Source organism: Vicugna pacos, chromosome 15 (genome assembly GCF_048564905.1).
Source record: "Vicugna pacos chromosome 15, VicPac4, whole genome shotgun sequence".
Taxonomy (NCBI): Eukaryota; Metazoa; Chordata; class Mammalia; order Artiodactyla; family Camelidae; genus Vicugna; species Vicugna pacos.
In genome coordinates this window covers 41,323,935-41,350,337 of record NC_133001.1, presented here as the reverse complement: position 1 = coordinate 41,350,337, position 26,403 = coordinate 41,323,935, and the positions used below count along the sequence as shown (strand labels likewise).

The window sequence follows — 26,403 nt, the reverse complement described above, 5'->3', positions numbered from 1 at the left end:
AGACCCTGAGGGCCAGAGGGGTCAAAGGTGTGGACACAGGTGGGGAGAGGCCTGAAAGGGGCTCTGCCTGTGGCTTGGCTGGGCAAGCTATGGAGTGGATCCAGGTCTCCCTTCTGTACCACTGGTGTCCCTCAGGCCGTGGAGTGATGCAGCCGGTGTCTGTCTCCTGACGAAGCTGTGGAGAGTGGGGCGGGGGTGGTCTTGCTCAGAAGGTGCCACTGACCCTCATGCTATCTGTGCTCTCAAGCAGCCCCACATCTTCTCTTTAGCCTCCTGGAGGTGATCCCTTTGGGGAAACTGAGGCAGCAATACCACTTTAACAGCCGACGGTGAGAAACAGGGCTGGGATCTTCTTAGAAAGAGAATCTGAACTATAGCCCAGTGGTTCTCAATCCTGTTTGAACATAAATATCACTCAGGAGTTTAGAAACAAAACAAAACAAAAATCCCCAAACAGATCCCTGTGGCCTGCTCCCTAGAAGATGCTACTTCAGTAAGGGGCCCGGGCCGAGGCCTGGGAATCTGTCATTTTAATCAGTTCCCAGACAATTCGGATCTGCAGCTGAGGCTGAGAATAAGGCCTGTAGCTAAAGATTGTTCTTCCAGGTGTAATTCGCTTAGAAAGTCTACGCTCAGTTTGAAACGGGGAAGCAGGGGTCTGTGGGGCCTGCAGCTCTTGCTGCCCCTGAAGCCTGGACTCCAGCGTTGTTTGCTTTAATTCAGCCATGGAAGGTCTGTCCTGCTGAACTTTGCTGGAAGCAGCCACCTTGCCGGTCTCTTGAGTCTCCTTCCCGGCTTGGTGGGGCAAGGGGTGGAGTGTTGGGACCTGAAGGGTAGAATCTTCCTCCACATTGCTCGGGAGAAGTGCCGTGTCCCTCGGCTATTCCTGGCTGCTTGTAGCTACCAAGTGGCCAAATCCTTATCCCAGTAGTGAGCAGACAGAGCTGCCTTCTCCCTAGCTGAGGTCGTTGTCAGTGCGACCAGGCAAAGGCTGGGCTGGGGCTGGGCTGGCTGGGCTGGGCTGGAACCTCTGTTTGGCCAGAAGGGTTGCTAGGAGCTGCTCTGCCTTCTGGGCCTGGGTGGGGACGTGGTGGGCTGGCTTTCAGATAGAAGGCAGGTTTTCTCAGTTCCTGAGTTGGGATTTATTGCTTGGCCAAAGGAAGTTGTCACTGCCTCCTGCCCTGTCCCCAGTGATATCTCTCAAGTAGAAACTGGGAGATTTGGGAGATGCGGTCTTTACCTCTGATGTCATCACTGATCAGCTTGGTGGTCCACCTCCCTACCTGTCAGGGTGAAAATGAGTCACTGTTATCTCAGCAGAGAATTTATAAAGTTGTGTGAAGTCACAGAGTCTGTGGTGGGACCCTGTCACTTCAGGGTGCCACCCTGAAGTGAGGGTCAAGGGCAGGAGCTGATGATGACCCCAGAGTTTTAAGGGAGGCTGGGAAAGGGCTTGGGGTGCTCAAGCGGTTGGCTCAGGACAAGGAAATAGCTGAGAGAGTCTGAGTCTGGCTTGGTCAACAAAGTGAGAATGAAGGCTGGGAACTTCATGCAGATGGAGAGCGGTGCATTTGAGAGAAAACTAGGGAGCGGTCTCTGGGGAGACCCCACCGCACACTGAGAAGCCGGGTCACAGGCTTGACACTCAACAGGAGCTTCCAGGGCAGCTGGCAGAGTCATGAGGGAAACAGAAATTTGTGGGGAAACAAAGCGTCAGATAAACGTGATGAACTCCACCTTCCCCAGCACCCTAATGTGTCTATGCCGAAGCCAAAGCTGTGAGCAAAGCCAGGTTCGCAGGTTTCGCGGACACTCTGGGCGGTGAGCTCTGCCTCTAGTCACACGGCCTTGGTCCCTGGAGGCTCTGAAGTGCCTGAGAGGGCAGATGTTAGACAAGTGTCCTTCAGTCTAGTGGCAGCTTTCTTCACTACAAGAATGCTTTAGCTCCTGCCGGGCTTCCTGCGAAGTGGTTCAAAATGTGCTTGGTATTTGTACTGACTTCTCTCTGCCTCTCCCCATCCCAGGTCCCCGGATGTTACAGGTTGGGGCCATCTGGCTGCCCAAGGATTGTACTCACGGCCCAGAAAGTAGCTGCTGCCTCTGGACAGCCTCCCAGACGCCTTCTCCACCCAGGGCATGGGCACCCGTGATGCTGTCCCTCCTGGTAAGGGCCACCAAGGGAAGTCAGGGGGCTTAGGGTCTTACTCGGATACTCCCAGGGGCTGCACTCTGCCTGGGAAATGTAGCCGGGCGGCCAACCTTTTTGCCCAGGCCCAGCGCTCCGTGGGCTGATGCTGGATCCCGTGCTTAGCCTCCTGTCGGGGTGGGGAAGGGCTCCCTCGCCTGGTTCTGGTCGCCTTGGCCTGAGCTTTGCCTCCACCATCTGAGCTGGTGGGCTGACTGAGGAGCTGACTGTAGTGTTCGGCGTGTTCCGTGGTGGGAGGATGAGGATGGGCAGAGGATGCAGGGCTGGGGCCTCAGGGAGGGCTGGGTGTCCCCATTGCCTCAGCTGACAGGGCAGGAGAGTGGGAACAGAGGGGCCGGCTCTATATCAGGAGACAGGGTTCCAGGCCTGGTGCTGCCCCGGGGAGCCGGCTGTGTGAGCCTCAGTTTCCTCTGGAGAGTGAGGGGATCAGGAGGTCCTGGCCCAGATGGAGTGGGTGTCTGTGAGGTGGAGGGCTGCTTGTCCCTGGAGGGACTGGAGCAGGGGCCCAACAGCCCCTTGGGAGGAAGGTGGAGAACATGGAATGGCAGAGCAATTCAGGAAATGGTCCTTGTGCTCAGGGCAGAGCCCCGGGGGCTCTGATATATGACTGTGAAAATACCTGCACAGTTTAGTGCTGCACCAGATCCTACCTGACGTTAGATAGTTGTAAGGAAGTGGAAGGTGCTGAAGGCTTAAGAAAAATCTAGAAGTCTGGATTTTTCTGGGCCTTGGTGCCCTGGCCGATTGGGGCTGGGGTGGCAAGCCCCCACCTGAGGGCCAGGCTCTGGTTTGCAGGCCAGGCTGCCTGGGGTAGTCTGTTCCCCAGTCCTGGCCCCAGTGGACTCTAAGGTGCTGCTCCCCCTCTGCTTCTGTCCCCAGCCAAGGTTCTGGCGCCGGTGGCCGTGTACTGTGGGAGTGTCCCCCGGACCAGTGCTGGGCCCCGTGCACTCCTGGGTGGAACCAGCAACTCCAGCCTGAACACTTCTGGAGAAGGTGAGACTGGGGGACTGAGCCTGGTGACTTGGTCACATCAGATGGCCTTCGAGTGCCTGGGGCAGCCTCTCTGGAGATTTTGGGCAGAGAATGAGGGGTTCCACCTGGCAGCTGCTCAGCTCAGGGCCCGAAATCGCAGAGCAGAGCTTGGGCCTGTTCCTGGAGGGAGAAGAGCAGTGTGTTCAGAAGCCTGGCTGTGTCCTCAGGATACCAGCAGGTGTTATTTTTCACTGTGGTCCCTGCTGAAAATGCTCTTTGGTTTTAGGTGGGTCCTTTCAATTCTGTGTCCTGGGGGATGGACGTGTACGGAGGGGGACCCACAGGAACAGGGACTGGGGCTCTCCTAGGAACCCAGGGAGAGCCCTGTGAGCCCCGGGAAGGCAGGTCCTGCTGTCCCTCGAGTTGGGGCCTGGGGGTGGGGGGTGTCCAGCATTCCAGGGCAGTCAGGGGAAGTGGATCCTCTAGCAGAACAGCTCTTGCTTTTGTCTGCCTCAGCCTCCCTCCAGCCGACGCCGAGCACTCCGCTGGAGAAGCCATCGCAGCTCTTGAGTGGAAATGGCGACCCTGGCAGCCTCAAGCTGGATGCTCCCCTGAAGGGCTGGCCAGTCAGAAATGGCCACCCCAGGAACCTTGGGGCTCTGTCTCAGGGCCCCTACCCCCTGGTGCCACTCCCCTTGCTGGAGTCGGAAGCCAACAGTGTGGCCCGGGACACCACCCAGATCAAGGACAAGCTCAAGAAAAGGAGACTCTCAGAGGGCTTGGCAACATCTTCCCGAGGTGAGCCCTGCCCGCCTGCCACTCACCCTCCCCAAGGTCAGGGACACCAAGCCACCTGCATTGTGAGGATCAACAGGGGTCCAGCTGACAGCTGGGGTCCATTCAGGGCTAGTCAAGGGCACCCACCAAGCGCCCTCTCTCTGCATCCTCCACCCTGGATCGCCATCTCCCACCTGAGCCTCTGCAGTAGCCCCCTACCAACCTCCCCCCCCAACCCCCACTCGCCTCCTTGTAGACTTCACAGCAAGAGGGGTTCTTTCTGGACACAAATCTGATCGTGTTCTTCCTCCCTTCCCACCAGCTATCCTTAAAACCACCCAGTGGTTTTCAGATGGACACAGGACTAGAACCCGCTGTCCTCACTCCTAATCCAGTACCGATTTTGTTTCCCTTTCTACCCAACCTGCCTCTGAATTTTCAACTGATGACTTTGATTGACATTTTCCACCACATTTTACAGGAATGGGAAAGAATACTCAGCACCGTCTGCTGGCGCAGTCTAGTGGTGGGGGTGGTGTTGGGGGCAGATCTGCCCTTAGCTCCCTCTTCCCCCTCTCCCCAGGACATTAGGCCCCGTTGCCAGCATCTCAATTAATCCCACTCCCCGCACTCCTGAGACTAACTTACTTCCCATCCCTACCCCATTCAGCCTCTCTGGAGCCCGGGGGAGGCCCCAGAGGAGTGCCCCTGAGGACCGCCATCCCCCGGGCCACCTCTCAGAGGTTGCTGAGGTTGCCCAGGCCGATGCCTCCCATCCAGAGCATCCCCACCACCCCAGAGGCCAGCGGAGCCAAGGAGAAGAGCCTGGACCCACCCAGGAGCTGTCAGGGTCCCCAGGAGCTAAAACCTGGTGCCCAGGAGGTAAGGCGGTTTGACTACCCTGAGTCTTGTCTCTCTGTCCTTTTTTGGTCTTTCTTTCTGTCCTTTAACAACCCCTGTTCCCGAGCCCTGAGCTGCTTTGGAGGTGTCTCGGCTGAGCAGCATTCAGCGGGGCCGGAGCGCTCATCTCACCCCACCCCGCCACAGCATCAAGCCTCTGTCGCTGGCCTGGGAGCAGCCCCAGAGGTGCTGGGCCCACTCTTCCTGAACAGGGCTGTGTGACCGCCTGTCCTACCCTTGGTGGTTCCCAAGCCTCTCTGGTCTGAATGTTCCAGAATTCCTCATGCTTCCAACTCTCCTTGTTTTCAGTAAGGGAGTGTGGCTGAGGGGAAAGAATGCTGGGCTGGGACTCAGGAGATTTGAGCTCTGGTTTCCACTCTGCCCTTCACTGGCTGTGTGACCTTGGGAAGGTCACTCCCCTCTCTGGGCCCCAGTTTACACTAAAAAGAGGAGATTGGACCAGATGTTTTTTAGGATCCCTTTCAGCTCTGATGTTCTAGGATTTTCTGAAATGAGAAGAACAGAAAAACAAATAATAATAACAGCAGAAGGGGTTGGAGTAGGAATGAGGGGACCACTTCTTGCCTGAAATGGAAAGGAAACAATGAACCGGGGTCCCCGGGGTTGTGTGGCTGGAAAGAGAGACCAGAGGACACTTGCTGGCACCACTGCCCAGGTGGCTCCTGATAGAAGGGACTGCTCTGTGAGAGGGGCCTGGGAGGTGAGCATCCAGGCTGGAATGTTTCATGGACCAGATTCTCCCCTACCTCCACTCCTAGGTGCAGATCTCCCAGCAATACCTGCACTGCAACGACGAGAAGATGCACAAGTCTCTGGGGGGCATCGTAACCCCACCCATCCCAAAGGCCGGGGTGTCCGCCAGGACCTCCTCCTGCACGCCTGGCTCCCTTCCCAGCCTCTTGACTCCAGGCCAGGACGTCCTCACCAGCCTGAGGGCGCCCCCTACACGGTAAGCAGCCCTAAGCCTAAACTACCTAGTGATCCTCTCTCCTCTATCCCCCAATATCTGCTTGGACTCCCCATGGTAGGGCCTCCACATCAGGGCAGATCTCTGAGGGCCGGTTGTGTGGAGGGCAGGGTCCCCCACCATGAGCCTCAGACCTGGGGCAGTCACAGCTCTGATCCTTGCCTCCAGCATGTTGGACTTAAACAATGTGTATGGGCTTAAACAATGCCTTCGCCTCTACCTCTACCCATGTCCTGATGTGTATGGTTTGCTGCAGTGATGGATAAAATACAAATTATTTTAAAGCTCTATTGAATTTTGTCAGCTCTTTGTGATGATGCATTTTCTTAATCAATGGATACTAAAAAGACAAGCATTATCATGTCTGTGTTTGGTGGGAGAGAAGTAGTCCACAAAACTTTTGGACTTAAGAGGGTGCTTCATACTCCCCAGAAGGTTGGAAACCAGGGTGGAGGAGCTCTGTGTTAGAATAAATCAGGACTTATGGCTTGTAAGTGGGACAGATAGTGCTCTCCACATGACCAAGAAGTCTCCGTGGTCAGTCCAGATGGATGTTGGAGTGAATGTGAGATGGGGGTCTCTCTTTGGGGTCTGCTGTACCCATTTCTTGCAGGCTTCTTCCTGCATCTCCCACGCTGCCTCCCCTTCTGTCAGACACATGTCCACATCTTCCTCCATGCCCGGTAGAGCGTGGGAACCCGTCTGTGGACCTGTTCCTGGACTTGAGCTCTCGGCTCCATTTTGGCGGGCAGCCTCCTCACAGTGGCCTGCTCCACGGACCTCTGCTTGCTCACCATTGACACTTCCTCCTCCTTTCCTGCTCAGACACCTGCCTCTTCCTCCCCTGAGAGTTCTTGGTGCTGTCATGACTCTCTGGCCCCAAATAAGTGACCTTTCCTCCAATCCCACTGCTCTTGACTTTTTTTGTATCATTTGAGCTGTCGATGCTCTTGAATGCCCCTCCTTCCTCACCTTCCTGACTTTAAACCTGCTTCTAGACAGTCTCCCCTGCTCCTTCTTTCATCATTTTAAAAATTTGTTCCTGGGCCCTTTACCCCCATCTCCTTGTTATCCCCTGGGATCTCATCTGTGCAGGTGGCTACCAAAATCACATGGGATGGGTGACTTCCGCATCCCCTGTTCTACTCTGAGGTCTCCCCAGAGTCAAGCACCGTGCTTCCCTCCTCCTGTTGAGCATCCCCAGGGTCTGCTTGGCTGATGCAGATCCAATGTCAGAGGCAGGGAGAGAAGATGTGCCACCATTGGGGCATCACGGATGGAGCACCTCCTATTTCTCCAAACTGCCTCCATCCCACCATCTCCTGATTTCCACCGAGGTGCAGGCATTCTCTTTGATCTTCCAGTTTCAGCATCATCTTCGACTCTTGCACTGATTGCCTCTGTTCCTAACAGATTGCCACATCCCATCAGGTCTTTCTTAAACAACAAGAGAAAATACAAAAGCTACCACCCTTTTCTTGCCCCTGCCTTTCCTCTCAGTTTGCACTTCCTGCCTCCCACTTGACTACCCCCCATATCTCCTAACCCGTCTCCTTGCAGCCCTTGGCTCCCCATCCTAACATTCTGTCTTCATCCACACTCTAACTGCACCTCTTCCATGCACCTCGCCTTTGTTGACTTCTTGGTGGCAGCATCTTAAAGACGAGTCTCCTTGGTCGGACATTCAGGGTGTCCCAGCCACTTCCTCAGCTGCTCTGCAGGAAACTTCCCACCCTCTAGACCCCGCTATGACAAGCCCTCACCTCCTCCATCCCTGCAGTCCCAACATGAGCCTTTCACCTTTGGCCCACCTATCAGTTTCTGCATTTCTCAAGCCCGGGTCCCACGTCCACCCTCGCTCTAAGGTCTTTCCTGGTCTCCTCAGTGTGCCAGGGAAGGGAAGAGCCTTCTCAGCACGAACCACATGGCATCCAGCCCGTGCACTGCCTGACCACCTCCCCCCCGATTTGTTCAACTTTCCTTTCTATTCTTTAACTTGGAGCACTACAGAGCAGGTGCCATGTCTCGAAATCTCTGTGGTTCTTGTGGTGCCAAATTTGGTACCTGCCATGGATTATTCACACGATAAGTATCTGCCCATTTGCTGTCTGGTTGTGACATGGATTTGTCTCCATTGACTGTGAGGCTGGTGAATGGCTGGGAAGGAGCCTCCATTACCCTTTCATCCATCCATCCATCCATCCATGCACCCAATCATCCATTCATACATTCACTTACACACTTGAAAGATGTTAAATACCAACTCTATGCCAGGCATTGTGCTGGGTGCTATGAAAGCAAAGCCAAACAAAACAGTCCCTATGTTCTAGGAGCTCACAGGAGAGACTTACTAGTAAATCATCGACTCAGAATCCAGGAAGTTAAGTGCTAAGATAAAAGGCTGCCCCTTATCCTGGGGAGCATGGTGGAAAATGATTTCAATCAGGGTGGGAAGACTTCTTGGAGGAGGTGAGGCCTGAGCTGAGTTCTGAAGCCTGAGGGAGAGTGTGTGAGATGGAGAAGAGGGAGACAGCTGAAGAAGGAGTGGAGCTAGGAGTTTTCCGGCAGCATGTTTGTGTGTGACACGCGTAGGAGGTGAGGAGGAGTGAAGGGCCAGGTACTGAATTGAGATGGCTTTTCGGTGTGGAGGTGACGTTGGATCTGATTTAGGAAGGCCACTTTGGCAACAACAAAGTGTCATGCACTGTGCTCACTGAGTCAGGGGTGGCTGCAGGAGTGGGGAGAGGGGGCAGCAGGGCAGAGGCAGTGGTCCGTGGTGGTCAGCATGGGGAGGGCCTCAACAGGTGAAGGAGGAGGGTGACTGGCTGGATGTGGGATGAGGAGCTGGGGAGCTGAGGACCGTGCAAGTTACTGGCTTCAACCACTGGGTGGATGGGGTGCCCTTCATGGAGACAGGGAATTGGGAGGAGAGGCAGGGGCTGGGGCACTGGTAAGGCCACTCAGGACTGAGTCCAGCTGGTGCTGCCCAGGCACACTGGTAGGTGCTTAGGTGTCTGGTGCAGGGAGAGGCCTCTTGCTGGAGACAGAGCTTTGTTGTTCCCGCCCCTCTCACGGGGCCTGGGGAAGGACCCCAGGTGATGATGGGGATTTGTGGGTTCAGCAGAGGGAGGAGGGGATAGAACGTTTTTGCATCAAGAAGGGCAGAGGCTCTGGTGGGTATGGGCGGCCTTGGCCTCTGTCCATTCTGTTGGTGGGTCTCTAGGGAAGGGAAGGAGAGAGGCCTGCAGCTTTATGGAGGCAGAACCACGTGCTCTGAGGCCACATCCTCTGCCCAGAGAAGGAGGAAAAGTAGCCTCCAGCTTGAGGCCAAAGGGGTGAAGCTGTGGGCCAGGAGCGGGATGTGGCCGGGCGTGGGGAGGGAAGCAGCACCAGTTTTTGGTGCCCTGTGCTCCCCTCAGGCAGCAGGGGGCAACCACAGGGACATCCCAGCTCCACTTCTGCCCCCTCATCCTGTCAGGGCAGCTGGGCAATGGTGGGTTCCAACGGCAAAGAGCTGGAGGATGGGCTCCCTAGGTTGGGTGCCTACTATCTCCAAACCATACAAGCCCTCCATGTGGGTCCAGATCCAAGAGGTTGTGCTGGCTCCAGGGAGCAACTCTGGGTCCTGGCTGGTCGCTGAAGCTCTGCCCACCCAGTAGAACTCGGGACCCCCGACCTCCATATTCCCCTCGAATAGAGGTTCCCTGGATCTGGGCAGGCCCCCAAGTGGACTCTCCTACTTCCTGTCCTGTGACCATCCTGGCCTGGGTCATTCTGCTGTGTGAATCCTCTGAGGCCAGAGCACAGGATGTTGTGTCGCAGTCCTTTCGTTGTGACTTGTTACCCTGTCAGTCCCCCAGGGGGTTCTGATGTCTATGCATTTCCCAACGAGAAGAGAAAATCCACGTTGGATAACGTGTAGCTGGTATAACTGGTCTTCACAGGACCGTCAGCTCCAAGAAGGCAGGGATTGCCATCTGTCTTATTGATGCTCTATTCCCAGTGTCCACAACAGTGCTCGGCACATTGTTAGCGGGTCTTCAATAAATATCTGTTGAATGAGTAAATGGTGCTGCCTATTTTAAAAATTACAATAAAAACCAGTGCTGGGAATGCCCCATCTTCTCTTCCTGTGCTGAGTTTCAAACTGAACCTCTGTTACAAAACATGGTAATTTCCCATCAGCAGCAAAGAAGGTCAATCCCTCCAGACCCTGGGGAGCCGGGGGGTGGGGATTACTGAGCTCTCCTGGAGTGGGGACAGTTTGAGGACTTGAACTCAGTCTGCTCTGAGCTGGGAGGAGATTTACCCTTACCTTCTGCAGCCGCTCTCCGGCAGGGGACATGCCTTCTTTTAGACTAAGTAGTTTCCATGGGGAGGCTGGCTTCCTGGGGAATTGCTGGGCTGCGCAGCCGGGAAGTGAGGCTCAGAGCTGAGTCTGGACACTGAGTCTGGCCTGGTTTGGCCTGCCGGTCAGCCTGCCCTTGAATTTGCAGAAGAAGCTGCATCTCCTGCTGCTCTGAACCCCTGGCCAAGAGCCTCTGTACAGGGCCACTCACAGCGCCCTCCACTGTGTCCCCTCTCTTGGCCATTGCCCCACTTTGGAGCTACCCTGGGCTCCTCACAGCAGCAGCTCTTGCATGCCGTTTCTCATGGTGCTTGTTTCTCTCCTATTCTTTTAAGATTGACTCGGGAGAGGAGCGGGCCTCGGGAGAAGACCCCCAAATCTCTAGGTATGTACTCTCCATTCACACAGTCATTTGTTATTTGACGCTTTGGTTCCTGGGCTGGATCATTGGATCAGAATTAGGGTTATTCCTACACTGTTGGTGGGAATGTAGTTTGGTGCAACCACTATGGAAAACAGTATGGAGATTCCTTAAAAAACTAAAAATAACTACCATATGATCCAGCAGTCCCACTCCTGGGTATACATTTGGAGAAAACTCTAATTCAAAAAGATGCATACCCGCCAATGTTCACAGCAGCATTATTTACAATAGCCAAGGCATGAAAGTAACCTAAGTGCCCACCGACAGGTGCCCACCGACAGGTGTCCACCAGCAGATGACTGATGAAGAAGATGTGGTGTGTATGTATGTATGTATGTATATGTGTGTGTGTGTGTGTGTGTGTGTGTGTATGTATAAAGGGAAGATCTAATTTGGGGGTATGGATAATAAGTATCTGGAATAATCCCCACTTATTGCCTTTTGTCCCTGTTTGAATGACAAGTTATATAGTCACCCTCTTTTGAACATTTTTTCCAGTTTTATGTGAAATTTCAGACTCTTGGGTTTTGTAGGACACACAAATGTTTACCTTGATGTTCTGTATTTTGTTGTTTGAATGAATAAAATGTAGAGCTCCAAGAAAAACAAAGAATCAGCACTAGAGGAGACCTCTCGGACTCAAGTCTTTCATTTCACACACGGGGAAACAGAAGTCACCCTGGTGCCATGGAGGGGAGCCCCTTCTCTGTGCCAGGTGTGTTGAGGTGCACCAGCGCGTGTCACTTCCCAGTGACCCAGCTGAGAGAGAAGGCGCTGTCCATATTTGACCGAGGAAGGGATGCACTGAGGTTCATGGAGCTGGACCTTACCTTTGGCCTCAGGGCTCGGAAGGCAGCCTTGTCACATTTGCGTGCAGGTCCGCATGGCTCCAAGGCTGGACCTTCTGACACATTGTGCGGCTGCCCCTGCGCTGTTTTAAGCAAATAGAGAATTTCTCTCCAGACAGAGTGAGAAATTAAACCTCATCCCCACAGATGCCTTAGTCAGCCAATCCCAGGAGGTTTCAGTGTCAGGGGAAGAGAGCCAACCGCGCTGGAAGTTAGGCAGATGGCCAGTGGGACACGAGGCCCACAGAGGCTTTCCAGCCTGATGCCCTGACTCTGTGGAGAGGATGGAAGGTCAGGTGAGGGGACCTGGGCCGAGCACGCTGAGCCTGGGCCGCAGACTGTGGGGGTTGGAGGCAGCTGCCCTGTGACTGGTGGGAGGGGGTGGCCTCTTGTCCAGCTTCCTGGCAGATCACTCTGTAATCAGCGCAGCAGGTGGGTCAGTTGGCCAGGGGTAGGCTGTTACCCAAGAGGCCCCAGGGTCAGGATGCTCAGCTGGGCCTGACAGGCAGACCTGGCACAGAAACCTCTGTGGTGGCTGCACCTCCCCGCCTCCCTGGCCAGGCTGTGGCGGGGTGAGCTGGGGCAGTCTGGTGTGACCCACGCTGGCACTGATCACCCCTTATGAGCTAACCCTGAGAGTGCTGGGGTGAGGGCTCAGACAGGACACCCCAGCCTATAACTACTCCCTTGTCTGTCTCATCAGCTTGCTGCTTGAGAACCAGGCCCCAGGGGGCAGGGGCCAGGCTGCTAAGACAAGACTTCCTAGGGTGTCTCTTGGAGGTATAGGTGAGAAGAGGGGCATACAAAATGGCAGAGTCCTTAAGGGGCTCTCTGAGCCTCCAGCTGGCGGCTGAGGACAATGTTGCCCAATGTGTGCATCACATCTGGCACATACTAGGGGCTCACGTGGTGTTGTCTGAAGCCGAGGGCTTCCCCCAATCTCATGGCATTTCCGCAGTCCTTGCCCCAATCACTTGGTGCCTGGATGCCTGTGCTCTTGGCCCTGCCTTACTTCTGGGCAGATGGAGACTTTACCCCTCCTTCTCCTTGGCCCTGGATCCTTCTCCCAGGAGGGCTCTTTGGCAGAAGGCATGGGCCGGGCAGAGATCCTGGGTGACCCAGGAGCCCTGCTGGATGCCAGACTCAACACTCTCTTTCCAGCCTCAGGCAGCCCCAGATGGTGGCCCCCATCCCAAAGGACCCCAGATTTGCAAGTTCACCCTAGGACAGTGAATTCCAAACTTTGTGAGCAGGAGAACCTGGTTAATGAACCAGGTTAATGAACCTACTCCCACGCTGCCTCTATTATAAGAAATGTATTCTTAAATCCATTAATTGGGAAAATATAGGATGACAGAGAGATACTATGGATTTGATGTCTGGAAATGAATTTGTGTTTTACCAACTGTAAGAGCATCTCAGGTGCACTGGGACTCAGCTTTCCCGTCTGCAAAATGAGAGCATTGGTCTAGAGTTAGTTCGCTGGTCTCTTTGTACTGTGTCATGGTCTCGGAAAGGTGCATGGTGGTTTATAATGCTCAGTGGGCTCAGTTTACTTTTCGTCTTCCTGAAGTTCACACCTCCCAGGTAAGATAGACTTATATTCTCAGGAAATACCTTAAACCTCTTAGATAACAGATCTGCTTCTGTTTCCTGCCTCTTCTCCTCCCTCCCTCCCCTGTCTTAGAGTAAGGTGTGTGATAATTGTTGGATGGATGGATGGATGGATGGATGGATGGATGGAAGGATGGATGGATGGATTAAAGAAGGAGGGTGTTGGTCCTTGGGCAGCCTGTTCTATAACTGTGAATGCTGCTCTGTAGAGTAAATTTAACCTGTGTCTTTCTCCATTAGGAAGCTTTGGGCAGGAGAACCAAGGGTGGAGGGCTTAGGCAGTAAAATGTTACACCAGTCACAGGGTCATAGAGCCTCAGGATCAAAGGGATGGCAGCTGCTCCAGGGTTCTGGGTGTCCTCAGCTCCATTCTTGTTCTCGACTCCTCAGAGCCAAAACCTTTGGTCCCACCTGTCAGAGACAGGCCTGCTGCCCCTGAGAGGCCTGCCCTGCCTTCATCTCAGTGCGCTCCTATGCTGACCGCCTTCTCCTTCAGCCATGCCAAGGAAGCCCACCCCTTACTAAAAGAAGAAGACCAGAAGGAGAGTAGCACTAAGGTACCTGGAAAGCGAGGGGAGGAGGAAGCTGGGGTCAAAGTGGACCACTGGCTGAATGCACACATGTTTCTGAAATACGTGAGTGTGGGACCAGCTTGAGGAAAGCAAGGAAGAGCCCCAAGGCAGCTGCCCCTAATACTTGAGGCTAGAACCTGTAGATGAGTTTGGGGTGAAGGCTGAAGAAAAGAAGAGAAACAGAGGAGGAGGAAAAGGATGGGGATGAGAAGGACTAGGTGAAGGGAAGAGTATAGCAGGGAGCAGAGGGGCGGGGATGAGGGAGGAGGGGAGGCAGAGAGAGGTCACACATGGTTCAGAAGGAAGCAGGATGTGGGGAGAGCACAGAGGGGCTTAGGTGAACCAAGCTGAGTAATTTGAACCAGCACCCAAGATAGCAACTCAGAGGCAGCTGACTCAGAGGCAGATCAGCCAAAGGCTGTGCTTGATGGGCTGACAAATACCTTGTACTTCTGAGGTGACCTTGATCCAGATGATTCACCCCGATCCTAGACTGGATGAACTGAATAAAACTTGGAGAGTGACTTTTATGGGGACCTGTGTTCATTCTTTGCAACAGAGATATGAGTGTAACAAACGTATCTTGAAAGCCTGCTCTGTGCATGTGCTCTGTTAGGGCCAGGATCCAGTGATGCTGATGAGGACCAGGCTCCACATCAGCCCACCCCAGCGAGGGTGACAGACCATGAGACAAAGGAGACGTAACTCAGGGCCATGAAATGATCTCATCCCCCACCCCACCTTAGCCACTCACTCCCATGGTCATACCACAGACCTGGGCTCTGCAGATAACTTCCCCCCACCATCATCCCAACCTCAAGCATCCCATTCACTCAACACCTCCTATTGTTCTAGCTCAATCCATCTGAGCTAGACATCCCAACTCCAGCCCTTGTTCCTTCTGCATCAATAGTGTTCTCCTTGAAATTGGATCATTCCCACTAGCATCTTAGCTTTCTGTTACTTCTCTCATCTTAAGAAAATTAAACCAAACCAAAGCAAAAATACTTCCTTGTCTCTCCCCCCATTCTCTCCTGAGTCCAGGCCAGTGGGGCTTAGTCCTCACAGACCCACTGAAACTGTCCCCATTGAGGCACCAATGGCCATGACCTTCCCACATGCAGCACATCTCAGTGTTCTTCTGACTCGACTCATCGCCAGCTTTTGTGGCTCATCCTTCTTGAATTCCCCACCAACGGATGGAGATGAGAGATGGCTTCTTTCTTGCTTCTCTGACTGCATCAAAGTTAGCTCCTTTCCCAGCCTTCTTCACTGGCTCCTCTGTGTCTTCCTGATCTCTATGTGCTGGAGACCCCAGAGCTTGGACCTCCAGCCTCCTGTCTGTTTATACTGACCCCCGTGACCTGGTCCAGTCCACGGCATGAAGCACCGCCTCTATGCTGAGCTCTCCCGTATTTCCCTCTCCAGCCCAGACCTTCCCAGATCTCCAGTAGCAGTTAAATTATGTGACCATATTTGTACAGAATTGATGCTCAACCTCTCCATTAGGTATCTAATTATACTTCAGACTTACTTCTTCCAAAACTCCACTGTTGAAATTCATACCACCAAACCTCCTCTTTCCCCAGAGTCCCCTTTCCATGAATAGCAGTAAAAGTCAACTCCAGCCTTCCAGCAGCTCCGGCCAAAAAGCTTGGGTCCACCCTGCCTCCTGTCTTTCTCTCTCATCCCGCACGTCACATATCAGGCAAAGCCATGGGCTCTACTTTTGAAACATGTCCAGAATCTGGCTGTTCTACCATCCTTATTCCTGTTATCCTGGTCCAAGTCCTACCATGTGGGACCTCTTGGTTTGGTTTTGACAATTTTTTGTGAGTCTTAAATTGTTTCAAAATGAAAAGTTATAAAAAACAACAATACTTAGAGAATCCCCCTAGCCAGCCAAAGAAAACAAAGGAGTCAGACCATACCACTCTTCTGCTCAAAACTTCCCGTGGCTTGCTGCATCCTCCAGAGGAAAACCCCAAGGCACGGACCACAGGGTCCAGCCCACTGTGGCTCCTGCGCCCCACCCCCCCAAACCCTGCCACCTATGACCTGTGTCCTGTCTCTCCTGTGACTCACGGTGCCCCAGCCCGTGCCCTCCTCAGGGCTCCCAGCCAATGCCCAGCACACTCCAGCCCCAGGGCCTCTGCATTCACTGCTCCCTCTGTTTAGAATACATCTCCCCTAGGAACCTGCAAGACTGCTCCTCACTGCATTTGTGTCTCTACTTCAATTTCATGGCCCTGGGGAGTCCCTCTGGGCCTCCCTACCTGAAACAGAAGCCTTGTCACCCTGTATCCCTTACTTCCTTTCTGGTGTGTGTTGCCTGTCATTAGAGGCTGATCTGTTTGCTGTCATCTCCCCACTCCACACATCTCTCTGGGAGCAAGGCCTTGAAACTTTTCCTCACTCAGAACAGCAATGGGCACACAGGGGCCCCTCACTCTCCTGGTGATTGAATAACTGAAGCAGGTATAGAAAGTACAATTGGGTCCCCACAGTGATGGAGTCTGCCTTGACCCTGTGCCAGACCCAGGTCACCATCTCCAAGTCTGCCCAGGAGAAGATGCGGCTGAAGCAGATGAAGGAGATGGAGTCGTTCTGGATGGAGAAGGACCCAGAGAAGGAGAGGGAGCTGGCTTCCCAGAGCCTGGGCTCCCAGAGAACCTCAATGAAGGAAGGTATTAGGAGTTGGGATGGATCCCTCAGGCTGGGGAGACCTCTTGGTCAACACCTTGGCTGAAAGGGAGGCTCCCCACACCTCCCTGCCTCTCTGTCCTTAGACGGGACAGGGAGCCATGTCTGATCTCTCGTAGCCCAGTCATGGGCCCGTTTCCAAAGGGAGACACTGGGGCTAGCAGGGCAGACAGGACTGGCTCCGCGCTAGGACTTTTTCTGCCTCCACAGGCCTCCTTCCCCTCCGGGGCAGCAGGACCCTATCTGTGCCCACCGGGCTGAGCAGCCCATGCAGAAACAACATGGGCGTCATCCTGAGGAAACGGGCCAACCGGGCCTCCCTGCCCAGCATCCCTGTCAGCAAACAGGAGCCCAGCTTTGCCCGCCACGCTTCAGGTGGGTGGGGGCACATGTCCCTCTTGCTGTGCTGTCTCAGGATGCTTTGGGGGACAAAGGTGACCCCTGCTTCTGCCACTGCCCATGTTAGAGTAGGGGGCAGCCTGGGTGGCCACCTTGCCAGAGAGAGGAACAGTAAAGTGTCTGTGGGCCAGGCTGGGCTCTCAGGGCACTGTAACGGGAATTGTGGACGGCACGACAGGTGTGCCCAGCCTGCATGACGTGTCCTAGAGGACTTGCCCGTGCACCAGGACCACGGTGCTGGGAAACAGCCTCCATGGAGGTAGCTGGAAACACTGGGAAATGGAAAAGAGGGTTCCTGGAAGACCTTGCATGTTGCCTCATAATGTCAGGGCTGGACAGGGCTGGTTACAGGCTGGGATCCAAGGACCTTAAGGTTCTATGGGACACTCAGGAAGGTGCCAAGGGACAAAGGGGAGGCTCTATCCCCATTCTATTTGGCCTCACCTTTTTGCATACAGGACATCCATGTGATGTTTCATCTGAATAGATTTTGCAACTAAAGAACATCTGAAAACAACCAACCTGGTTCAGAGTTTCTTTAAGTATAGGATGTGGTAGGACATTGATGGTAGATAGAGCATCATCTTCATACTAGAAGTAATAGTGTCGTACCTCCCTTTTCCGTTCTCTTTCTATCCTTTTGATCCCATCAAAGCCGAAAGTCTAATCTGTGTGTCTGCTGCCACAGTGGGAGGAACGCTGGAGCAGAGTGGCCCTGTCCCACCACCCACAATTCCCGCTGCAGGCCCAGAGACACTTTACTGTTCCTCTCTTGGCCAGGTGACCACCCAGGCTGCCCCCTACTCACATGGGCAATGGCAGAAGTTTCATGAAAGGATGGAGAATCGGGGGGAGGAGGAGGAGGAGAAGCTGTAGCACAGGCTCCTGGTGGGGACGAGGTTAGAGCGCCACCAAAGTGAGTAGGGGGGTCACTCCTTGACGGACTCGCTGGCCTTGCCTCAGCCACAGAGAAGGCAGGATGGGGGCGGATCACCAGCTAGATGGGCTTGGTCACTTGGCACCAAGCAGCGTGTCACAGGCCAGTTTGTTTATTAATCAGGTTGGCAATGGCAGGGAACAGTCAGCGAAAGGTAGGGAGTTAGGCGGTCTTCGTGGGTCTCCCAGGAGTATAGCTCAGGCCCCGGCTTCTCAGCCCTCACAGGTCCCTTCTCCCCGCACAACCCTGGCTCCCCTTAAGGTGGGCTCAGTGCTGTGCTGTGGGCCAGGCTTCGGGTCCTCCTGGTGAATTCTGCCTGCTCCTTTCCTCCTCTGTGAGTGCAGCTCACTCCTTACCTGCGGTGCTTACTTTGGGGTCTCCTGAGTGGGAGGAAGAGGAGGAGGAGACAGATCTTCGGGCTTTCAAGGAGTTGAGGCCTTTCTCAAACCCGGAGTTGGGACTGGTAGATGCCCTCCAGTGCTTGGACAGCAGCAACTGGTGAGGAAACACTCCCTTTGTGCACTGTGGCAGAGGGAGGGCTGCAGAGTGGCTCCTGCTCCCGGCTGCCCGCCTCCCCTGCTGCCCTAGCGGGCTGGTCCTGAGGAGGGTTCCAGTGAGAGAGTGTGTGTGTGTGTGTGTGTGCGTGTGTGTGTGTTTGAGTGAGTCTGGCCTCCTGCATCTGCCCTGGGCCCTCCAACAGCCCGTGCACAGCTCTACGAAACACCAGAGCCAGCATGGCAAGTGTGACCTGACTCCGCAATACTTCTGTGGGGCCCAAGATAGGCCCTTGCCCTCCATTTCTCTAAATCAAGGTCATTCTGCTCCAGTGTTCCTCCCACTGCGGCAGTGGACACACAAAATCTTGGTCATGAGCAGAGTGATGTCTTGGGGTCCAGAACATTTGCAGGAAGACCTCCCTGTCCTCTGTCCTCATGTTCAAGTGCCTTCTCTTGATGGTGCCGGCTTTGTTGGGGCATAGACCAGGGTCCTGGGTGTGGGCTTCCATCCTGGGTGAGAGTGAGTCATGGGCCCCATAAAATGGCTTTTACTGGACTGTTAAGATTTCAGCCTGGATGTTACACCAGGGCACCCTGCCACTGAGGCCATCGAATCCCTCCTTGCTGTGGTGGGGGTAGCAGTGGTGGAGTGGGGGCCCTGGTCTGCAGAGGGAGGGGCTCCTCCCTCCCCACCTGCCTGTGATAGGGCCTGGACTTGCTTCTCAGGCAGATGAAGGAGAAAGGCCTGGTGAGTGTCCAGCGCCTGGCGGCTTGTCACGCAGAGGTCCTCGCTGGGAGGCTGCACGATGTGTCCTTGGCTGTGACTGGAGAGGTGAGGCATCCTGTGTCTGTGCCCTCTGCCCGATCCCCAGCCAGCCCCTCTTCCCTGGTGCTGCTGCTCAGTGAGGGTCACAACAGCAGCCACAGAGGGGCCCATGGTGCCCAGAACACGGGCATTCCTATTTCTCAGTCCCCAGCCCCTGAGATGGGAGCTAGCCACCCATTTCTCAGATTGGAAAACTGAGGCCTGGGGTTTCCTTCTTTCTGATCTCTGGGTATTGAAACAATCAGAATCCTGTGTGCCCATTTGTCACAGTCCTGCATTGTACTCAGAATGCCTGGGGAGGGATGGAGTGTTCTAGGCCAGATCTCCAACTTCTAGGCAGTTGTAACTTCCCAAACCCTTTCTCCTGTGGGGCTGGGGCTTGGCCTAGGCTACACCTTATCACAAGTGGAGGCTGTGCCCCTTGCCCTCAGGAATAGACTTTTCCAGTGAGGGGGCCTTGTGAAGATCAAATTAAACATTATTTGTAAAAGTGCTTTCAAGACTAAGTGTTGTACAAATTTGAGACGATAATGATGGAATTGATCATTATGATAATAACAACAGTAACAGTGTTTTTTAAAAATGGGACTGTTTTGCCCAGAACTGCTGCAGGGTGACCATTTCCAGCCTGGCGAGGCCCAGGCCCAGGCAAGGGTGGAGGCCTTGGGAGGCGGTACAGTGCTCCATTCTCCGTATGTGCCGGAGCCCTTGGCAGCACCCAGCAGGCCTGCAGGGTCCTTCTCTCATCTCTCTCCAAGGTCACCAACCTCCGCTCCAAGGTATCCCGCTTGGCCATCAGCACCCTGGGAGACCTCTTCCGGGCCTTGAAGAAGAATATGGACCAGGAGGCTGAGGAGATCGCCCGCTGCCTGCTCCAGAAGATGGGGAACACCAGCGAGTTCATCCAGAGAGCAGCCAACCGGTCCCTGGGGGCCATGGTGGAGCATGTGACCCCGGCCCGCTCCCTTGTGGCCCTCACCTCAGTGGGCATCTAGTACGCAGAGGCCTCCTTTGAGGGGAGAGGGTGGCCTGGGAACGAGGGGCAAAGGGAGAGACCCTGGGATGGGAGAGGAGCAGGTGCCTCACATGTTTACCTGGGGGAGGACAACCCCCGTTCCCCAGTGGTCTTCTCCCCCACCTCTCCTGGGCCAGGCTGGGGATGAGGGGCCTCAGGGCAGCCCCAGGCCCCAGCTGGGAGGGGAGAGGTGCTATTGTTCTGCTCAAGACCGGGGAGCCCATAGTGGCCATGGTAATGTCCCTGGAGACTGAGCGCCAGAGGCAGCCTTCGGCCTGGGCCTGAGGAGCCCCGGCCCCTCTCCCAGGGGAGCGCTGTTCCTGATGAAATCTGGGCCAGGAGGAGAGCAAGCACAAAAATCTACTCCAGCTGGTGCCGCTTGGCCTTCTGAGGAGGAGGAGGAGGGGGCGGGCTGCTCTTGGAGTCTTTCTGCAGCCTGATTTGCTTTCTCTTTATGTAAAAACCAGAACCAAGAACCAACAGCAAAACCAGAAGCGTTTCCCAAGCCCTTTCTCCCACAGTGCGACGTGACTCCCAACCCCAATAAGCCAGTCACAATACTGACCCTTCTGCAGGGTGGTCTGTCAGGCAGAACCCAGGGCGAGTTGTTGCAGCCAAGAGGCCTTTGCCTACAGATTCTGGAGCCATGAGGCCGGGGTTCAAATCCTGGCTTTTTACTTAACTTCCCCATGCCTCCGTTTTTTCATCTGTAGAACGGGGGTAATAATAAAGTTGTGAGGGGTAAAGGAATTGATTCATGAAAAAGCACTTAGAGCAGGCCTGCCTCTACCTAATAATTTGCTGAGTGCTCACTGTGGCTATTATTAACTTGGGGGAAATTGATTGTGCTTTTTTCTGGATTCCTCCCTATGCCTCCACCTCTTCACCTGCAGGATGATGACAGTAGTAGCTTCAGGGGTTGAGGAAACACTGCTTCGAAGGCACTTAGTAAGAAGGTACTTAGTAGGTGCCTGGCAGAGGGGGTGCGCTCACAACAAACTAAGGCAATGGATTGTTGTCAGCAGGAATGGGATCAGTTGTCCTCAGGGGAGCCTGGAACAGGGCTGTGTAATTGAATTCCGGGGATCTTGCTAAATGCAGATTCTGATTCAGATGCTAATGGTGCTAGTCCCTGGACCATACTAAGTAGGGAGAGCCCAGGAGTCTCCCTTGTGTTCCACTGGGATGTATCCCAGTGGGGAGAAGGGGCCAGTGTCACCTAATGGATTGTGGACACATAACCTTGCTCGAATAAGGTGAAAAGAGAAAGGGGACATCCTGAGGGGGTCCTCCCGTGAGATTTCAAGTTCCCCGTGAAATCACCCATTAATCACTTGTCCCTCTCTCCTGTCTCAATTCAGCTCAACATGCAGTAAAACTCCCAGGAAGTGTTGAAGTGTTGGCAGGTGCTGGCACCAGCAGGGCACTGGGGTGTCGACTGGGAGGGAGACTTGGTTCCCGCTCCTTGGGAGCTTCCAGCCTGACTGGAGAGCCACAGGGATGCACCTTCCCAGGGGACAAGAACAGTGCTGCCTCCAGGGAGCACTCGTTCTGCCTGGGGGGGGGGGCTCAAAAGGCAGAGGTAGGATATTCTAGGTGGAGAGAAGGTGGGGAAGGGCATTTAGGCAAAGGCAGAACACGCGCTCAGGAAGGCATGGGGATGGTGGGCATATGGTGCGTCTAGGGGACATCACACAGCTTCACGTGCTCCTGCTACCCTGCCATTATCCTTGGTTCCAGTGTCAGGAAGGGCCTGCTCTGTCCTTGAAGATTCCCCTTAGCCCACACCAGAAAAAATTTTGAGCCCATTGTGGCATGAAACAGGGATGCACAAGATGTAGGTCCATGTGTGCTGGTCGGGGGACCCCCCACATCCTATTCCTTGGCTGAGCCCTTGCTCATGATTGCATTTCCTTTCAGCCACCGAAATCCCTTGGTCCGGAAATGCACTGCCGAGCACCTCTCTGTCGTCCTGGAGCAGATAGGCGCCGAGAAGCTTCTCTCAGGCACTAGAGACAGCACAGACGTGCTGGTGCACAACCTGGTGAGGCTGGCCCAGGACTCCAACCCGGACACCAGGTAATGCAGGGTCAGGGTCCTGGGGACAGCTGACCTGGCCAGCCCAGGGCAGGTAAGGCAACCAGCCAGCCCTGAGGGCACTGCCCATGGAGTTCAGCTTCCTTGAGGCTACAGGGAGGGACAGTTGGATGGACGAAGCTGTGACCTTTCCTTACAGCTGTCGTCCCATCTCTCCACGCAGTTACAGCCAGGCCCGCTCAGGGGATGCTCCCTGCTCCTTGCCTCCCCTTCCTCGCCTTCCACTCCCTCTCTGGCTGTTGCCATCTTATTCTAGTTCCTGTCCCACCCCAGCTCCATTCTCAATAAAACTATTCATTCATTTTTTCAAGAGAGATTTGATGAGCAGTGTTTTCATTACTACGGATACGGCCGTGAATAAGAAAAATTAGGCCCCTGCTGTCTTGGAGCTTACCTCCTAGTTGGGTAGTAAACAAGTAATAATGATGAGAGTTTTAGACCCAGGTAAGGGATAAAAACAAGAGGTAATGGAGAGTGGGGTCAAGGCTACTTTAGATTCAGAGTCAGAGGAGATCTTTCTAAGGAGTGACATTTGGGTTGAGAATGGATGGGCTGGTAGGAGCCAGCTCTTTGAGGGTCTGGGGTGCAGAAGTCCCAGCAAAGAAAGGTAGAACCAAGGCCCCTGGATGGGATCAGCTTGGGGTTTAGCAAAGAGAAAGGCTAGGCTGCTTGGGACACAGTGAGTGAGGGGAGGGGTGGGCCACGAGACGGAGAGGACAAGGCCAGGCCAGGGAGGGCCTCACAGGCCACGGTCAGGAGTTGGGATTTTGGTTTGTGGGTGACTGGAAGCCACTGGAGGGTTTTTCAGTAGGAGTGTGATCGTATTAGATGGTTTCAAGCATGAGAGCGATAGGACCTGATTAACCATGTTCAGAAGCTGGAGCTGGGGTCCAGTTACTCACATTCCTTGGTTCATGCCATGTTATCGTCTGGAGATGCCACTATGGTGGGTACAGCTCCAGAGAGCACGTCCACACTGCGTCCTGTGTTGTGTCCCACATGGTAAATTCACGTGGCTGCCCGAGGGTGCACCCTGGAGGGAGGCACTGCATGCAGCTCCTCCCACCCTTGCCACTGCACTCCCACAGTGCTGCACCTCACATCCTCCGAAGTACCCCCAACAGCCCAGGAGGATGAATTCAGGAATAAGCCCAGAGTGGGAGTGAGGCCAAGGGCCGCGTCACTTAGGCAGCCCGAGCATTGGCGGGAGCCCTCGCCCCTCTGCCCCTCCTGCAGTGCTTGGGGTGCCTACATCCCCCTGACCTTGCAGTTTCTGAACTTCAGATTTTCATCAGTCTGATGGGTAAAAACGTTCAGTCCTTGCTGTTTCAGAGTCCTTTTTCGCCTCCCTGACTAGTAATGAGTTTCAGTACTTCTTCATGTTTGCTAGCCTTTTGATTAAAAAAAAAAATCTCTGACCACTAACTGGAGGATTGATGGTGGGGGAGGGGCCAGGGTGGAGGAGGGATGCCAGGCAGATGGCTGCCCCACAGTCCGGGTGAGCTGTGCCGGAGGCTGGCAGCAGGGGAGGCGGGGGAGGGGTGTAGTTTGAAGGCAGAGCCCATAGCAGGTGGGTGGTGAGGATTTCAAAGAGGAATCAAAGATACTGCTTAGGTTTTTAAACTGAACAACTTAGTGAATGACAGTGCCATTTACTGAAATGAGGCATATTGTGAGGGAAGTAGAAGGTTGTGATTGGTTTGTTCTTAATGGTTGAGGGGGATGGATGTCAAGATCTAATCTCTCTCCAGATCTAAGCTCCTCTCCATTCTGACCTTTCTCTCTCATTGGATGACACTGACTGCCCTTCATTTCCCTTCCTGGAACCCTGTGCTTCCAGTTTCCATGGCAGCACACCCCGTGGTTCTCTTTGTCCCTCTGTGCATTTCTCCCCCACCTGCTCCCTGGATGCCCATGACTGCAGGAGTGTCTTCAGTCTTTGTCCCCCTCTTGCAGGTTTCTCTGAGAGGTGTCATCACTTCCCGTGGCCCCAGTCACATCAAACTCTGATGCTTCCCAATGTCTTCCTCCCAGCCAATCCCTCTATAAGTCCAATCTCTTGGATGCCTCCATAGGACCCACCACCCAGATGTCCCATTGTCATCTTAGTGCAAACTGTCCCTAAGTGAACTCATTGCCTTCTCCAGAAGCCTGCGTCTCTGACTGTGTTCCCTCACTGTGATTTACTGAGTCATCCAAGATGCAAAATGGGGAATTTCATACTTCACTGATTCTAAGACACACATTTTTTGACCCACATTTTAGTATCTTAGAATCCTAGGCGTCTCACAGTTGCTGTTGGCCAGGCAGCAGTTATGACTTGGGTTTTTACTATCTACACAATTGCAAGCTTGATCATTGTTGCTCATAGGATAAACCTTTGAATTACCATTTGCTTTGTAGGAACTACACTATGAGCCCTTCTCTGCTGGTTAGCCTTTTATATTTATTTTAATAAGTCACTGTGGAGAATTGTTGAGTTTCATCATGATATGAAATGTCTTAGAAATATTACACTATTATTTGGCATTGAAATGAAGAGTTAATGTGTGAGAAAAGGCATGGAAATGGAGTGATGGGACATAAATTAGATGTTAATGCAAACATTCGTCATTGAAGGAATGACCAAATGCCACAGTTTCTTACAAAGCAACTGTCAAGCACTTTACTTGACCTAAGGAAGAAAGGACAGGGCGGTGTCACTGAAGGCAGTGGAAATCGCCAGTGTCTTTTTCTGGTTTTCCTTAGTGGAAAATAAATTAATGGTGCATTTTACAATCAATGAAGGTTGAGTGAAATCTGATAATTCTAGATGCTTCGAGCTCCGCCTCCAATCAGCTTCCAAGTCCGGCAGTTTCGTCTTCCCTAGCAGCTCTTGAATCTGATCATGCCTACTGACCCCGTTCCTACTGCTTTATGTCAGGCCTTCAACATCTCTTGCTGGGCTATCACACAGCCTCCTGACAGGTCTCCCGGCCCCCGGCCTTGTCCCCGGGATCCGTCCTCCACGCTGCTATCTGAGACATTCTGACTGAAGTGCAAGTCTGATCGTTCCTCCGCTGCCCACTGCCTGCAGCTGAAAGCCCACCTCCTTCATGCCTCCCGAAGTGGGGTCCTGCCTTCTCCTCCAGCCTGCTCTCCTCCTGGGAACAGGCCCTGCCTGTTTTTCCCCTGCCACACACCTGCAGACCTGTCAGACTGCCTTATGGACCCTGGAATGACTATCCTCCTTCAGTCCTTAATCCCATCTCACTTGTGAACTCCTACTCATCTTTTGAGTCCTAACCCAAAGTCACCTCTCCAATGAAGCCCCCCTTGATTCCCTCTCCTGACCACCAATGTTTATCGGGTAGAGTTGACCACTTTCTCCAATACTGCCCCACTGCACCCTTTCTCAGACTTCTACATGTTTCATGCTAGAAGAAAATTAAGTACACTTTGGTATAGCCATCAAACAGAATATTATTGAGCCATTAAAAGGGATGCCATGGGAATATGATTAATGATCATGTGAAAAAAACTGGTAAAAGTTGTATATACATTCTGATGTCATCTAAAATGTAAATGCATGGGAAAAAAGACTATAAGAAAATAAGTAAAAATTTAATAGAGGTTTGCTTTTGGTAATGGGTTTATGGTTGATGTTTATTCTTTTATAAATCTAGTTTTTTAACTAGGTGGGGATTACTGTCACGATTAGAAAAAGTACTGAAAATTCTCCCACTGTAATTAGAAAAATCATATAAAGCTATGAAGCAACTTTACATTGTGTTTCTGTGGCTGTTTTTTCATCCTGCTTTTCTCCTGTGGCAGGTTTTATGGCCGGAAGATGGTGAATATCTTGATGTCAAACACAAAGTTTGATGCGTTTCTGAAGCAGTCCCTCCCGTCCCACGACTTGCGGAAGGTCATGATGGCTGTTAAACAGCGGGTGAGCCAGCTGTGAGGTGCGAGCTGGTCTGGGGTGGGGAGCAGAGCAGAACCTGGCAGCCAGTCAGGGAAGTGGGGAGTGCACTCCAGAGGCTTTAGCTTCCTGCACGACTCTGACAGGTGAAATCTCCTTCCTCTGTGCCTGGTTCTGCCTCCCACTGCCCGTGTCTCCTGGGCCTCCCTGGGCCTCTGGGCCTCCATCTTTTAAATGGGGATCTTGACCCCTGGCTTAACTGCCAGTGATCCGGAAGGCTCCGCTGTGTCCTCTGAAGCTCTCCCAGGTGGAAGGGGTTATCTCTCCTGCTATGGTCTAGACTGGAGGGTCTGCAGTCCACCAGAGGGCCAGCCTT

The 26,403-nt window shown here is 53.6% G+C and overlaps 1 protein-coding gene across 5 annotated transcripts in view; it reads left to right on the top strand.

Annotated features, from left to right (window-relative positions):
* The window catches only part of TOGARAM2 (TOG array regulator of axonemal microtubules 2), a 49,182-nt gene that overhangs the window by 8,848 nt on the left and 13,931 nt on the right, over positions 1-26,403 (top strand). For 3 of the 5 annotated variants that reach the window (XM_072937973.1, XM_072937971.1, XM_072937972.1), the window contains exons 2-16: positions 2,025-2,164; positions 3,086-3,199; positions 3,695-3,976; positions 4,626-4,837; positions 5,635-5,825; positions 10,527-10,576; positions 11,208-11,330; positions 13,468-13,634; positions 16,186-16,336; positions 16,563-16,727; positions 18,033-18,186; positions 18,912-19,017; positions 19,770-20,005; positions 21,947-22,105; positions 25,937-26,054. In XM_072937973.1, coding sequence (XP_072794074.1) covers positions 2,137-2,164; positions 3,086-3,199; positions 3,695-3,976; positions 4,626-4,837; positions 5,635-5,825; positions 10,527-10,576; positions 11,208-11,330; positions 13,468-13,634; positions 16,186-16,336; positions 16,563-16,727; positions 18,033-18,186; positions 18,912-19,017; positions 19,770-20,005; positions 21,947-22,105; positions 25,937-26,054 — 2,256 coding nt within the window. In that variant the 5' untranslated portion in view covers positions 2,025-2,136. The remainder of the gene's footprint in view (positions 1-2,024; positions 2,165-3,085; positions 3,200-3,694; positions 3,977-4,625; positions 4,838-5,634; positions 5,826-10,526; positions 10,577-11,207; positions 11,331-13,467; positions 13,635-16,185; positions 16,337-16,562; positions 16,728-18,032; positions 18,187-18,911; positions 19,018-19,769; positions 20,006-21,946; positions 22,106-25,936; positions 26,055-26,403) is intronic. The other 2 variants (XM_072937974.1, XM_031684915.2) reach the window with 1 other exon arrangement.